General features: G+C 31.6%; 1 protein-coding gene across 1 annotated transcript; it reads right to left on the bottom strand.

The window, feature by feature from the left end:
- Positions 1-5186: 5186 nt before the first annotated feature.
- On the bottom strand, positions 5187-7123 carry LOC124358713. Its single transcript, XM_046811010.1, has 2 exons — positions 6809-7123; positions 5187-6025 (listed from the first exon to the last, which is right to left on the bottom strand). Exons 1-2 carry the CDS (start codon positions 6918-6920, stop codon positions 5322-5324), a joined length of 816 nt encoding a protein of 271 aa, XP_046666966.1. The 5' UTR covers positions 6921-7123; the 3' UTR covers positions 5187-5321.
- Positions 7124-17639: the final 10516 nt, after the last annotated feature.

Genomic DNA, 17639 nt, shown 5'->3' with positions numbered 1-17639 from the left:
CAAAACCCTGAATATAATTCAAGGATTAAATTGCAATCCACTCTCCAAGTCAGTATAAATATATTGTTTGATTAGTTATGTCCGAGCAATGCTTAACAAGTGAACAACAACCATATCTACGCGTATCAAATACTATTAGTGTGTTTTAAAATCAAACTAAGAGTTCACTGTCGATTAAAACAATTTAATGACATTTGGTAAACCTAATAGTAACACTTTATTGTCAAAACTTTAATCTTTATATTGCAAATTAAATTTTGAACAAATTTTCTTATTCGAAAATTCCTTTGGCAAGAATATTAATATTCATATATATATATATATATATATATATATATATATATATATATATATATATTCATAATATATAAGAATATTCAAATAAAAATGACATAAAATGCTCTCTTCTCAATAACAAATCAAATCGGCTCTTCAAAAAACTTATATTTATAAAAATGAAATTAAAGCTACTTCTCTTCTTTAAAAAATAATCAATGAAACTAAATTTATACTTATTTTCTATTGTTCTATTGTGCACCTCGTGCTAAAATCAAACTGCGGGATTTTGTCCAATATCCGATATGTTCCTGTTAATTGTAAAATAAAATGCAACTTATCAGGATTCAAACAGGAAAAAACAAGTATTTCACATGAAATTTTCTCTCTTCTAACGGCTCTCCTTTTAACTGGATTATTTTAATAATTCTGCAATCTAGTGTTGCGTAACTGCATGAAATTCCTGAAAATCAATCGCGGAATTTGTACACACGCGGAACGAACTGACATATGAGATTCGTGCACTCAAACAACAGAAACACGGACGGACATGGAGAAGCGGTAGTTTAAATATTTCTCTCTCCCACCCCATAATTCAAGATGTCATAATCGAGCTAAAGCATTGGTCCAGCGCGATTCCAACGAATTTAAACAGCTTTTCTGATCTGAACTAACCAAAACATAGTAACAGTAGGACAAAAGAACCGATATAACAAAAGCTCAACTTAGAATCCAACTACTACCTTCAAGTAACATGAGCACACTTGCCAAACGAGTACATTCAAAATCATTACCTACCGTCGGCCAATCTACTTGATAATATCAAATCCACAAAATTGCAAAAATTAAAATCAGTGTAGCCCAAAACGCTACAGAAACAATTTTAAATGTTTACTATATAAATGTAAATTGTTATGAAACATTGTATAAAAATATGAAACTTCACCTATCTAATTCGAATTTATATATATGTATATAAATTAAATAAGAAAACTGTAAATACCTACTATTTGCAATGAGTCATGTATCACAGGTTTACTTTAAATTGGGAGTAAAGTGAAATATATAACAAAGTTTGTTTACATGGTTCCTTAAATTTGATGAGAAAGTTTTATGTAGATTCCTGCGTATGATTCAGATGGGCTTTGCAATGTGTTTCTTTGTATTGTTGTCTAACATACTCGTACCTTATCTGATTCGCCGTGACTCAAACTGTGTAACTTTTTACCGCGTATTATAACAAACCCTGAAGAATCATAATCATGGGTGAGTTGCACCTCCAAGGTAGTCTGTAGGTTTCTTCTTTCGAGAATATTAAGACGCTCGGACATACCAACAAGTTTACAATTACCAATGAATTATATTTTGGTTCAAAATTATTATTGAAATCATTATATTCAATGATGAATTTATTTCAATATAAATCTTCTTTCAGTCACATATGAAATAACCTTATAATGGTATAGTCATTAATATATGAATCAGGGCAACATTACTAAATAGAATACATATAAGTTAAAAGATAAAATAATGTAAATTAAAGTTTTCTCCATGACAGGAATCAAAATGTTATAATAAAAATTACAAATTCCTAGAAAAAATAAATAAACAAACCTTTCAAAATCCGTAGCATACTACATTGTATAGTAAAATAAACGTTTATAAAAAAACATTATTTCAAATGGTAAAAATAAAGCCTCACAAAACTATTATTTTGAATTGTGTAAGTTTAAAATTGCCATCAAAGAAAAGTTTACTATAACAATAAGTAAAGATTTGCTTACGTGAGAAATGCTATGAACTACGAAAATCCTGACGTACCTTAAAAATACGAAATGGGCGAAAATTAGACTGAAGCAGGAAAAGTCGACCTCTGCAAGAACGAAGGTTCCAAGGATTGGTCCAAACTTCAGATTCTATGTTCTATAGTGCTACAGCAGTACAAAGAGCTCCGTTGACATGATAAAACGTGGTATTCTAAAATCAATTATGACCAGCAAATCCTAGCAGTTTGTACGAGTAGATCCATCTTTCAGCTTGAAGAGGAAGACTAGATCAACAAACTCATCTCGGAGATCTAAATAACTAAGTCTGACTTCCTTCGTCAATTCTTCAAACCAGAAAAAGAATCTTTTTCGATCCTTTTTCTTCATATGGTTCAAGAGGAAAATCAGAGAACGGCATTTACTACTGTATTTATTTGTTTATTTGCATTTTAGCGGTTTGTTTACAAGAATTTCAACGTTAACATTTTGGTACCTTGTTAAACCAATCATAGTTATAAAAAAGCAAGTGTTAAATTCTAAATTTAAACGTAACTGGTTATGAATTGAATGACTTACCTGTATCAATACGAAACGACTTTAATCCCAGCTTGCGTGATGGGGTTCAACCAATTAATGTATAAACAAATAGTAGCCTATAGTATGTGTAGGTTTTATTGCTAATTCTCAGCCAGTCACTCTGGGAACTGGAGAATTTCATTTCTGTATGTCTGTATCTATTTGTTTCAATTCCCGCAATATGTCTTGTAAACGAACTGACTTATAGCTTTGAAATTTTCCACTAGCCTAATAGTAGCTTCTTTTATATATTACCAACCAATGATTTAGATAATGATACAGGTCACTCAATGTGATTTGGCTGAGCGTTCGTAAATATTGTTACATTATTCTTTGGGTAACCATGATACTAACGAGGAAAGAGCATAAATAAATCTGTAAACGCTCTATGTACAATAATATAATATATTAACTCATTTAGATTATTAATAAAGTTAAATAAATATAATAAAGTGAAAGTAAATTGATGACAAACTCTGATTTCTGTGCACTTTTTGTTGCAGTACTCTCAAATCTTCATAAAGCTTTCATTATTTAATCACTCCTATGACCTCTAATACAAGAAAATGCGCAGGTTTCATGTGGCACGATATCTTGATAAAGAACGTCTGCAGAGCATTTAAAGAATGCTTTAAATTTAGCATTAAACTTTATTTCTACGTAGACAAGGATGAGTTCTATGATGCTTCATGTCCTGCCACTAAAGTTTATGATGATCACTAAAGTTTATTACTATATACGGTGACAATTTGTGTTTTGGGGGATGTAAACATTTCTTTCCTGTCTGTCTATCTGACCGTAGGACATCTGCAGAATAAAATAAGCAATGGGTTTAAAATTGTTGCATGCAACCTTAGTAAAACGTGTGGCGTAGCCTACTCGTAACTTTTTCATAATCAACTTCTTTATTTACATAATCTTCGAGGTTTTGTAATGTGTCATATTAGTACTCATAGTAAAAATTAAATGTTATTTCTTTCACAAAATTCATCCACTGAGTAAATAGGGCTAACATTATTGACTTAATACTGCTAGTTGCAAAGCGTATTCCTTACATCTTAAAGTAGCCTGCAAAGTCGTAAGAATGGGATATCTTTTAATATTGCAAATATTTTTACACAATACTCCCACATAAACAGAAATTGTTAGAGGCCAATTAAATTGTCTTCGCTGTGCTTGCTATGTGAATAACTGTACTTATGGGTATAAACGGAAACCCATTTGAAAATAATTTATAATTATTATCACCTAAACTATCATATAATAATCACCTAATAACTCATTATCGACATAAACTCTTATATACTTTCAACGGGTATTTAAATTTTTTTGTGCTATAACTACGTAGAAAAAGTATATTTGTGTAAGCATAAGTAGATAATCTAGGTTCGTATGTTAAGCCATTTCGTTTCATTATAACGGCCGTTGAAAATGAACAAATCACTACTGTGTTAATTTAAAAAGAAAAAGATAAACTGTTCTGGAATGCTTATAACATGTTAAAAAAACATTTTGAACCTTTTTATTATTTCATACAGTTTCCAAGATATTTGAGTACATGTAAATTCCACGAGAATATATTAATAATATTTCAGTTGTAACGAAATCTACCTACTTCTTCCAAATAATATTTAGTTTTTATTAAGACATTATGACTAAACTAAGGTTGAATTTTATAATTCAATAGCCACTTAAATACTTGTAAAGTACAATTAAAACAAGTTTCATTAACACCTAAAAACAGTTCTCTGAGGAAAGTAGAATAAAATACAACTCATGGTAAACAATCATTAAAAGACAAAATAAACCCATTTAAGGAAACGCTAAGTGCATGTTATAGCAATGTTAAGAGAAATTACAATACATAAGGCCAGCTTGAAAATCGTTGTCGATCGGTCACAGACCTACTCACACTGAAGAAACTTACTTGCGGCTTCTAGATCAGTAGTAACTTAAAATGATTATCATAATGAACTCTTTGGCTCTAAACAATGAGATTATTGAACTTTCCCATATTTCATGAGCATTATGATTACGAAAGAATTTCCACAAATACCTCAATATCAAACAACGGATAGATGTTGTTAAAAATCTTGTGTAATGTATATTTTTAGACTGAACTTCCTGTTTAGGCTCATGTAAACTCTCACAGATTGCAATTGTACATGTGTTATTGCAAACTTTGATAATTTAGAAGATTATGAATGTATATCTAACCCTAATAACTTCATTTTTTATGATATTATTAGCTTGAATGAGTAGAGGTGCACGTATAAGAAGCATTCACTGAATGTTAGGTATGGCTATAACTGTCAGTTACAAAAAAATATGTTTAAAATAAGATGGATGAAATAACGGACTAAATGTGTACAATTAATTATAAGGTTTACCAATTAAAAAAAGCAAATTAGATCATTCATAAAACGCTACATTACTTTGGTAGCTTAACAAGTTGTTTGTTCTACTAAGTAACGTAATAACTAAAGAATGAAATAAAAACCAACATTTCAGTGAAAAAATTATATATATCACAAAATATTAGATAAAAAATACAAAAAACCGATAATTTCCTTTATACAACGTTTACAAAATTTAACATTTATAACATTATACAATTAACCTTCGACCCACAAATTAATATACAAACCAGTAGCCTAATTATTATTTACATGATAAAACAAAGACCAGACATTTCACTTTCTTTTAAACATAGATGCATTTTTGGTAGATTGTGTGTTTAAGATGCATGCATTCGACAGAATGAGGTACTGGTTCTTTACTAGTGGGAGAAGGTTGAATAAATAAAACTAATGTTACAAGCAAGGTTAGATATGGAGCTTCTGGAGCAAACCACTCAAATTCAAGTTTTTTCTTTTCTTCTCTAGATCGAGAAATGGATTTTGTAATGTTGTAAAAGGTACAGCAGGCTGGGGTACTGATTCTTCGCCAGGAGGTTGAGGTTGAGTTAAGACAGCAAACGTTGCAGGCGAGATAGGATTTGGAGCTTCTGTTACAAGTACATTCTCTTTCTTCTTCTTCGCATTCTCCTCCCATAGTGTCAGGATAATTTTTAATGTCGCATATAACTTCAATAAATTCTTTAATATTAAACACACCGTCTTCTTCCTCGTCCTTACAGTTTTCAACGTATACGTCTCCCAAATTGTTAGGATCTTTTTCAATGTTGCATACTACATCCATACATTCTTCATGGCTAAAAACTCTGTCTTCTTCCATGTCCATATCGTATTCGTCAGGATAGTTTTTAATGTTACATAACACTTCCATAAACGCATCAGTACTAAATACATCGTCATCTTCCTCGTCCAAGATCAGCATCAAGTCATCTTGGGAGACTTCATCTTTCAACAAATTTGCAGGAACCTCCATTTCAGTCTCTCCTTTATCTGAAAAATTAATTATTTTTAATAAAACATACCTAAGCCATATAAAATCCGATTAATCCGAATTTTGTTGTTCTCATCGTAGTCTAAGCTAAATATAGAAGTATACTAACAGGTCTTACTTCCATAATTTATCTGCGTAAAAAAATAAAATTGTCAGAGGAATCAAAATCAGTTATAATTCATAGAAAATTGAAGAACATGAAATTCATTAAGGTTACAACACTACAACAGAATAGGTAAACTCTTATTCCGTCAGCACTGTATATGTATGTCTGATCTGTGATGTGTAACTATCAATGTTGGACACTAAAGGGAAAACAACAACACATGTAATTGCATTTTTAGATTGTCAAGTTATGCCCAGTCCACAATACCGACATTACAAATCAGGCTGAACGGGAGATATGCACATTAAGTTCAGTTATTCTAAATGGATATTGATAATTAATTACATGGATTATTTTCAGAGTCAGAGATGTCACTGAATTCTCTAAGTAGTGTTTTTTACTTTTATTTACACTCTTTTCAACCGGTCTCTCAAAGAACTGTACCATTCAGTCCATTTTGTTACAGTGTTGTATGTGAGTGGTTTGCCTCATTTCATTTTATCGACAATAATCTGTAATTTATTAACTATAATAACAAATAGATATCGTTTTGGAACTCCGAGATTTAAACCATAAATTTGATATTTCGTAAACACTACTGGTTTTGTAAAACTACGAAAGTGTCAGCACTGAAATGCCTGAAACCCCGTTTAATTGCAATTAAACAAATACATACTGTAATAAATGCCGTTTTCCGTCGTTCTCAGTCGTTTGGAAGTCGGAAGTGGTGAAGCCGCCTTTCTCTTCGTGCCCAACGACGCAACAATACACTGCTCTGAGCTCGCCATGAATATATGAATCCCTGAAACAGAAATGTTTGATTAAATCTTCATCAGCCTGGTAATTTCATTCTCACTTCAGTCACCGTAAGATCCATGTTAGTAATGCCATTATTTTTTTTTATTAAGATATCAAGTGCAGATTTTTAATATTTCACTAAAAAAAATAGGGGCGGTTTTGCAAATTTTCCACCTGGATAGGCCTTAGTTATCCGGATAGCGCCCCTCCCTCCCTACATAACTGAAGACCCCTGCGCCGTATCACTCACCCTAACACTGCTACCTTTGATTAAATAATAACTTGTGAGAAGATACGTCAAACGCTAAAATCTATTGCTACAAGAAACGCTGAATTGCGCGCTTTCTAGTGGTAAACAAAAGAAACATTACAGTTAAACGTATTAAAGGAAAATGTAAAAAATCAAACTAATTCAAGACTTTTAGTAAAAGATTTAACATAGTAACGAGTCACATTATTCAAAAATTAACTCACAATATTTGTTCCATATAATTTGAATGTTTATTCTTATATGCAATTACCTAAATAAGTTTAGTCTTAATTGAATTTCCATTATTTGTTCAATTATTCTTAATGTCATGAATCACAGTAAAGCTCAGTTACGTTTGGGGCCGTCATTTCTTGTAGAGTGGTCCGATTTCAATTATGTAAGTGCATCTTTTACTGACTAACCAAGACCTTTAAAAGGATATGTTACAAGACTATAAGTAATAATTGAATATTTTGAGCTAACACCCCCCCCCCTAAATTACGTTTCCCCTAAACGTCAAAAAGTTGTCATTTTTGTGTCATTATAAGTGTAGCCCTTTTGTAGCTAGTAAGAGTGACGCAAACAGATTTAAATATCTAAAATAACAAAAAAGTTTAAGGAGTGCAACAATCACTCTGTATCGTAATCATTTCACTATATACAGTATCCATCAGAAAGATAATTATCGAACCGCAGCAAGAGTCTATTTTAGTTATAGTAATAATACTACTAAACCCTTATCTTCAGCCTAATATTCCGCTATGTTGTACAAGACACAATTTTAAAGCTTTCTTTTGAAATTTATTTATTAGTGATTGTAGGACTGTATGTCCACGCCAAGTTTTGACGAGGGTGGCTGACGTCACTTTACTGCATAGTCTACGCCGACACCCGTGGACTGTCCTACATTAAGCCGTACATTAATTTGTCTACCATACTCAGTGATTCTACCACTAAATTCGCAGAGGGTACTGCTAAGGCAGTAATTGTTAAAAAAATATTGCTAAAACCAAAATTCAAGCTATCACATATAAAGTGGATTACTAATTGGGATTATATCTAAACAAATTCCACTTATAATTATATTCCTATCTGAGTAATTCGGCATTATCCTAATGAATCATGAACTTATAGAGTGGGTTTGTATTAATTATTCCTTCTCTTGGTCCATCGTAATTTTAATACTGTATATTTGATTAAACATGTTCCACGTAGTACACGTTAATTGAAATGGATGGTTTATTGTTTTATTAACATTGTTAATAATTAAAACAACCATTTAGTTCATACATAATATATAACATTTATAGTTCTATCAAATTAAATTTAATAGAACTATACGAAGACAAAATATTATATTACCTTAAATATCGGCTATTAGATTATAAACCAAAAAATAAACGAAACTTATCCGCCTACAGAGACATATTAACTTAAATAATAGTAGCGTAACCGCTAACGATAGGTTGTAAATATCACTCGAACAACATTTCGATAAAGACGTGATAAAGAGATTTTCTACTTTCATTAAAACTTTCAATTGCTATTCATCGCTATATACCGCTGTGACACATTGTACAGTTCATTCAAATAGTGATCCAGGAAGATGGTAACCACACGTCCGGTTTTAAGAGGACATGTCCTCCTTTTTAATATTTATCCTCCTGTCCTCCCGGCATTGAATGTTATGTAAAATGTTTTGTTTTTTTTTGCGAACGCTTAAAGGTTCAAAATAGTAGCATCACAATAAACATTCTTCCGGTTTCTGTGGTCCCGTATTGCCGTGGCATGTAAACAGCTGTTAGATTCAGTTTCATGTTAAATGTTATCTAATGTCACTGACTCACTGTTGCTGATATCCGCCCAGCTGCACTGGCGCTGGCGGTACCGCCTCTTGACTTTCTATTTATGTATTATGAATGATAAGGTTACTTTTGTTATAATAAATTATATATTTTCTGTTACAATGATGATCTTATAAATAAAAATGAATCACAAAATGTGTTGGTAAGCGCAAATCTTGAGAACGGCTGGACCAATTCGGTTAATTCTTTTTGTAAAATGTTCATTAATATCCATGGAAGGTTTTCATGAAGCAAAATATAAGAGTTTAGAATTTAGAAAAATTGTAGCTTTTACTTTTTATAATCCAAATTAAACTGGCACTGAACAGCTGTTCACACCTTCAATTTTATGTCGACAAATTGGCTGAAACATCTGTTTACATTAAAATTTGATCAAATATTAAGTAAACAGTGCTTGATCAGTAGTGCAATTCAGATAGTAAATAAATCCCGGGGAGGTCCAAAAATGTAATAATAAATAAATAAACCAGTGAACTTCGAAGAATGCATAGCTGACGCTGAGGCTTAAAAAATGAAAAAAAGTTATTTCAAAATTTTACTCTAGATCGCGCCAGTGACGAATTTAAAACATCTAATGCATTTTAAATATTATTTAAACACTGCTATGTAACCAACCTTAATGAACAAAGTCATGAATGTTTTCACATAAGTTACTTTAAACTGATGGACTTCCTTGACATTGTGATATGGCATTTTAACAGTGGCTTTTGGAAAAACAGAGAAATGAACACTAAAATGCCTCAACGATTCATTCTTTCCCTGGCTACAGTCCAAAAAACAAGTGTAACGCAAAACTTTAATAACGATTATTTTGGAATGTTGCATAACCTTAATAAGGATTTCCCCATTCTACCGAAAGAGCATAAAAGTAGGTATTACTTCCCCTTGGCCGTCAGGACAACAAAACAAACAACTATGTCTCCGGAAATATTTTAAACTGAAAATAGATTACAGAAGCTGATAGTACACGATTTTGACCGAAGTAGATTTCCGAGAACTGCACAATCGAACGTATCATGAATTTTATCGAGGAAATATTGCAAGCTGAAATGTGTCATAGTAAGTGATTTTAAACTATCTGAAGTAGGCATTTTTTAACCGAGTAGGCTTCTCTGTCCTACGTAAGTACGAGTATATATCTTTTCTTCATCATGACAAGGCAAACTCCTACTATGGTACTGGAAATATCTTATACCTGAAATATGTTATAAAGGCTCGAAATAGACGCTTTTTGACCGAAGTAGGTTTCCAAGATCTGTGTATTTGTATTTTATTGATCAGAATAATAATGCAGGCTCAGCTGTGATATTGAAAATATAATTAATAATTTGAACCATAAATGCCCTTCCACGTGTAAAACATGATAGTATATTAATTAAATTAAACTCTGATAATATTTACCATGAATTTAAATAATATATTCTTGATGTATGCCTACTTACGTTTTAAATTTTCTTAGAACTCCATCATTTTACATCATAAGTGCTTTTACTAAATAATATAAGGAATTTGGCTCTAAAGATTGCGTGCGAAGCCGCTGGTAACAGCTACTTTCCTATGTATGTAAGTTAGTATAGTATAATTCATTCAAACTTACGCTACATACATAATAATAGCTTCAAATAAAACTTTTATCTATCAATATACACTTTAATAATATGTTATTTTTCGCTGTATATATAAAAAGGAATCCAATTATATTTTTTATTTTTAAATTATAATATGCTCAAATACAGTATTAATTTATAATGGAAAGTTTTTAAATAGTACATAAATAAATGTTTTTTCGCAAAGTTTATAATGCTATCCTCCTTTTGGCTTTAATGACTTTTTCACCCCCAAACGTCCTCCTTATATGAATATGCGTCTGATCACTCTGTTCAGGAATGGTAGAAGATACGAGATATGTTTAGTTACTAGGAGTTACCAGCGACTTCGAACGCAACAAATTCTTAAGTATATTCTTAAACCCTATTAGTTTTATTCCTAATTGATAAAACCTTCAACCGTTAAACGTTCTCAAATTTGCAGTTTAGTTAATAAAAAAAACACAAATGCTGTAAGATTTTTTTTTAATGTACACGATTACAACTCACGTTAAAACTAGTAGTTCCCCGCGGTTTTGCACGCACTTCCGGTTCGAGTGAATTATATATCCGATACCAATGTTGAGATTCTCTTGTTCCTACGATCAAGGAAATATGTCTTAAAGTGTATACTTATAACCATTGTAATTATTCCAGGCATAATATATATTAGTTGATGTTGCCTCATTTCCTCTATTAAGGAAATATATATGTATACATACAAAGGTCTGAGAAGCCTACTTCTGTAAAAAGTCAACCAAGAGCGTTTTATAAGTCTTTAAATTTCTAGTAAAAGATATATAGTAACTTTTTCTTTGATATCTGTATTACAGTACTCTCCAAGTACAGCATACTCAATATTTGCTAAAGCGTACAGTTAAAAGTAAATTTTTTTTTTAACTGTTAATATTGGTTACATTATTTACATATATGATTGTGATGCCATTAAACAATGTTTACCAGAACAGTTAACTCAAGTTAACAGGCTCGTATACTGTTATATAAAATGTTTGTTTTTCTACTTTATTTTTTTCGGTGCTATTTTACGATACTTTAATCGCTGTTCAGCTAGTCGGGACGAAAACGTATCCAATAAAGCAAAGACCACTATAATCCTTTCTTATCTTTCTTGAGGTACAGCCATTTTTATGTTATAAATGGTGTATGTAACTAACCCGACTTTGTTTTATGTATATCGATTTTGTTTAATAGTTTCTGTATCTGCCTTCTTTTGTAGTCTACTGAACAATATATAGCAGGTATAGAGTACAGATCGGGAAATATTCACTCAAGTGCTGCACAATGAATCAACCCCTCATCAAAAGAAATCAGTGAGTCGGACAGTGGGTCTCTGTGGACCAACAGTCCGTTTACCTTTATTAATCTTATATACCTTCTCCCCCACAATTAACCACCCTATTGATAGCCCTTTAAACCCATATTACACCTAGCTATGTCAATATTACGTTAGTGCTTTTTACTTATTGTTTATGTCTTAAACACGATAATCAAATCAAAATTACTCTGTAAAATTTAATTTTGTAAAGTGCATAAAACGTATAATAAGTGTGTGTGTGTGTGTGTGTGTGTGTGTGTGTGTGTGTGTGTGTGTGTGTGTGTGTGTGTGTGTGTGTGTGTTTGTGTGTGTGTGTGTGAGAGAAACAGAAAGTAACAACTACAACTCATTAAAATATCAAAGATACAATATATAAAATATCAGGTGTATAGAAATAACATGTCTTTTTTGGTGAAATCGAGACAACAAAACATGTTTTCTAAACTGTATATGCTATAAAAATATTTTTCAAACCATAAATCGATTTTGTGAATGAATGGTATGAATAGTAAAATAAATGTACACAACATACAAAAAAGTGAGGATCATTTCGTTTTCCTGGGAAAGTAAAAAAGAATCAAGGAGGGCTTCATGTTATTCATGTTTCCAAACACATACTAACTGATTAATAAAGGAACATTAAAATAATATTTTATTATTAGTTTGTTAATAATTAAGTTATGGAAACCAAAGGTTATAGTTAATTGTAGCCAATTAAATACCTTATTTCAATTATCAAATTATATATATATATATTATATATATATATATATATATATATAATTTATTTTTGTGGTATGAAAATGATAACAATATTTATTAGTTAAGTACTAGAGTTGCAAAGACACAAATGCAAGTAACATTTTATTACAAGGTGTAGTAGTATAAAGCCAATTTTAACTAAGCAAATTCATGGCTAGGATAAGAAAGCTTTAAAACCTCAGGAAGAATAATTGGTTTTAAGATGGCAAATTAAAAGTAATAAATTGAGCATCTTACCTTTGAACGGAAACGGGAGCTTCTTAACTATGGTTCCGAGATTGTGCTTGGTACGATGGATGGTACGATGAGTAAGCGGTCAAGGTCAGGTGAAGACTGGCGACCAACGGGGATGACAGTCGAGGCGGTCGCTTGTCTTTGTATTCCTAGAACCTCAACCCCCACTCACCACGAAGCACTGAATTGTCCATCGGGAATAATACTCCCCCCCCCCCCACCTCATCGAAGGCCCAGAATCATACCATATAGTATGTTTAATTATAGTTTTAGGATGTATCGAGGTCGTGGCGATTTAAACAGAGATGTAACGTATATGCTATAGATGTAATTAATTCATAATGTTTAATCCTTCCTTTTGTTTAAAAATGTAAATTTTTGTCTGGATTAAATTGAACTGCAAGTTAGCTCCAGTTCAGTCAAAAAGAATAAGTAGATTTTTTGATGCCATTTTACCCTTCAATTAGCGAATTTTTGTGAACGTTATGGAAAAAATACGAGAATGACTAAGTAGTTTTGGTCAATATAATCTTTTAACTATATATTTTCAATATAATTTTGCTAATATATGTTCTATCAATAAATTAACAAGGTATTACTTGGTTGCTATCACTACACATCCTATATATAAAACCTTTTAATTCGATTTGAAATATATCATGATTAAAACTTAATACAAAGTTTAACTTACCAATATAGGTTAGCTTACTTAAAGTGTTTAAGTACTTTGCAAAGTGCTCTGTTATGATTTTTATCCGCAAGTCTAATATTATTTTTTTTTATTTTACATATATTTAAAATAATAAACCAAATCCCCCAAGTAGGCTAAGAATTCCTTTAAACCTTAGTTTTGTTGCCATAATTTTTCACTAAATAAAAATTATAACTATTTGACTGTTTGTGATTGTAAATTAAGTGATATCTAATTAACACATTGTCAGTTAATTTAGTATGACAATATAGAGTAATATTTATTATATATAGTTTATAATCTTATATATCAACACAATCTAACATATATAATGTATTAGCAGTACATGTCGGATATCCATAGAAAATACATCGCTCTCGAAATTCAACCCAGGAATAAAGAATTCTAATCATCAATAACACGCATTTTAATATAAAAAACCGCTGATTCTTTGCTATGTTGTGGATTAATATTTATAATCTTCCATAATCTATGGGAACGTTATATGAGGCTACGTCAACGAGTAAGTTGTAAACCACTTAACCATCTCCCTTGCTACGCCACTGTCTCTAAATCAAGCCCTAATGAGTCTGCTCTTCCAAATCCAAACATCTCTCGGTGATAAATACTTTAGGTGTTCCATACGCTGGGGTTTATCGCTCAAATATAAGAGTAATAAATTGTTATTCAGACCAAATGATTTGCACCATTTAAACACATTTCGTGTAGATTCTTATATGAACACTGACCTGTATGATTTTTCTTAAATCTCTCAGAATAAAATTGTCCCATATATGTTTAGTCTAGGCGTACAGTTCTAGCGACTAGATAATGGGTTCCTTGTAATAGTTAAGTTTATGTATTTATGTATAAATACTGTAGAAACATAATTTACCGTGGAACACATTACTTTTAGTGATTGTAATGAGACAACTAGTGAAGATTCATTATCAAATTAATATTCTTTAATTTATTAGATGAGTAATCCGTCGACAACATTTAAACGCATAAAACAGTGTTTCGTTCTTAAACTTGAAAAGCATAATCAACCTATTCATTATAGTTCCAAACTAATAATTTAAATTTGGGATAGTAATATTGAGAGTTTGAACTAATAATAAAAATACAGCTAGAGGAAATTTGAGTAATATTTTAAGGTCTATAAGACAATAATCCGGTTGTCCAAAATATTGTCCAATCATAGTTCCGAAAGGAATTATTTCGTTTTAAAATTAAAAAAAATTTGTTTGGTAAATAGTTTAACTGTTACCTACTCTAATCTTAGAATTTGAAGGTATGGTCATATATTACATTCTGTACATTCTCTTCCTAGGTTACAGCAATTAAAAGAATTGAAAGCAGACTTTAATGCAATAGTTTAGACCTAGGGTAGAAATATTTTAACTCTATGGTGTCCAGTAAAGTGGTAAATATTAAGATTGTGATGTTTCTCGTAGACGTATACTGTTCCTGATAAATAAATAACATGTCGAGAATCTATGATGCTAGACAGTCAATGCAGAGTAGGCGATCCGTGTCGGTCTATAGAAGGACATTGTAATACAATTCTATAAAGTAACAAACAAAGTTCTAATTTTAGAATCTGAGGATTCTGGTGAAAGGCATTGAACGTGAACTTCTCCACTGGTTTTTATTTAATTAGTGCTATACATTTTGGTGACAACATCGAGGAGGTTTTGAGGTCCCTGTTGTATCTTCTAAAAACCAAACAAAAGAAGCCCAATGTTTGGCGCACAGATTATAACCAATTAGGATGCTTGTTATGCGAAGCGTGAAGCACTTCTTGGTAGTGCAGTCAAAAGGGCACCGTGTCGCCGGACATCCCGCCCCATAGGTTGTGGTAGGTAGGCTTACGTGTCTTTATTTACTTTCAAGTAACATGAGCATATCTTGGTATTCAAAGTTACGTGAACATTTTACTTTTTGTCATCTAAATTCTGTTGAATCAGTTTTAGATCCAAACATTGTTGTTTTCATATTTTGATGTTGAAATGTGCCTGAATATATTACTTTTTTGCTTATATAAAAATACTTTACTACTTAGTAAGTTATAACACAACAAGTTAAATACCCTTTGAAAGTATATAAGAGTTTAGGTTGATAATTAGTAGATAGATTATTCTCAAATCGGTTCTCGTTCATGTCCATAAGTACAGTTATTGACATAACAAAATCTCTGTTTATGTGGGAGTATTGTGTAAAAATTTATGCAATATTAAAAATGTCCCATGCTTACTACTTACGGGCTACTAAGGGGGTGTAATGAATAGGCTTTGCACCTAACAGTATTAAGTCAATAATATTAGCCCTATTACTCAGTGAATGAACTTGTGAAGGAAATGACTTGTTAATATCTCATACAGGGGTTAATATCTCTAACATTTAATTTTGTACTACTGAGTACTAGTGTAATAATATGACGCAGTGCTAACCTCTAAGATTATGTTAATAAAGAAATTGTCTATTAAAAAGGTACGAGTACGCCACACAAGTTTTACTAAGGTTGCATGCAACAATTTTAAACCCTTAGCTCATTTTATTCTGCAGATGTTCTGCGGTCAGATAGACAGACAAGCAACGTCGAGCGTGGCCGCTGCTTGGATAGTTGACCGCTGAGCGATCCTGTCCTTGCAAGCGGCCCGCCTGCCCGGCCATTGGTGGTGGTTAGGAAGTCACCTCTAAGCCGTTGGTCCCCAGGTTAAGTGTTAGAGAGGGTTTCTTAGTCCTGACTTCGCCTGGTAAAATAAGACATTCTTTACTTTTTTTACTTTTTACAGACAGACATCACACAGGAAAGAAATGTTTACATCCTTCAATAGACAGAACACAAGTTGTGTCACCGTATTTAGTTATAATCATAAACTTTAGTGACCATCGGGCAAATTTAATGGCAGTACATGCATCATCACAGAACTCATCCTTGTCTACGTATAAGTAAAGCATAATGATACATTTAGAGTCTGCAGATGATCTTTATCGATATATCTTGTTCACATGAAACATGTCAATATTCGTTTCTTGTGTTTGGGTTCATCGTAAGCGTTTCATGGAGATTGCGAGAGTACTATAGCAAAAAAGTGCGCATAAATCAGAGTTTGTCAACCTTTTCACTTTTACTTTATTAATGTTATCTTACATTATGAATAATCTACATGTATATATATATATATATATATATATATATATATATATATATATATATATACATAGAGTGTTTACAAATTTATTTATACTGCTCTTTTCTCATTACCATCATGGTTACTCATAAGACTAATAAAAAAATATTTACGAACGCTCAGCCAAATCACATTGAGTGACATTTATCATTATCGAACTCAGGGGTGCTAATATATAAAAGAAGCTTTTATGTAAATCGTAGTGGAAAATTTTCAAATCTATAAGTCAGTTCGTTTTCGAAATATCTTTTGGACAGGTAGACAGGTAAAAACACAGAAAGGCATATAGAAATAAAACATTTCCAGCAATAAAACTACACATACTATATTATTTGTTAATACGTTCATCTGTTGAACTATATTACGCAAGCTGGGATTCAAATCGTTTGTATTGATACAGGAAAGTCATTCAATTCATTACCAGTTACGTTTAAAGTTAGAATTTAACACTTGCTTTCTTACAACTATGATTGGCTATGAACCATTTAACAAGGTACAAAAATGCTAACATTGAAATTCTTGTAAACAAACCGCTAAAATGCAAATAAAAAATAAATACTGTTCTTTGATGTTACTCTTAAAGATTTAACGAAGCTACTGAAACATAGTCGTTTGGATGTCCGAGGTGGTTGTGGTGATGTAGCCTTCATTTTCATGACTAATGACGAAACAAATTACTGCTCTGCTTTGCTAGCCACGAATACCTGAATGTCTTGAAACAAAATATCCATAATCCTAGGATTCTCACTTCATTCTCTTAATATAGTAAACCAACTAGCTAATTTATC

This window comes from Homalodisca vitripennis, chromosome 3 (assembly GCF_021130785.1).
Source record: "Homalodisca vitripennis isolate AUS2020 chromosome 3, UT_GWSS_2.1, whole genome shotgun sequence".
In the NCBI taxonomy this organism is placed as follows: domain Eukaryota; kingdom Metazoa; phylum Arthropoda; class Insecta; order Hemiptera; family Cicadellidae; genus Homalodisca; species Homalodisca vitripennis.
This window is presented reverse-complemented; position numbering and strand designations above follow the sequence as displayed.

Excerpts from the sequence above, each read along its gene's own strand:
- LOC124358713 (XM_046811010.1), bottom strand. The coding sequence starts at position 6,920 with ATGGCGAGCTCAGAGCAGTGTATTGTTGCGTCGTTGGGCACGAAGAGA. Across the intron at positions 6,026-6,808 it reads GGAAAACGGCATTTATTACA|ATAAAGGAGAGACTGAAATG; the intron begins GTATGTATTTGT and ends TTAATTTTTCAG.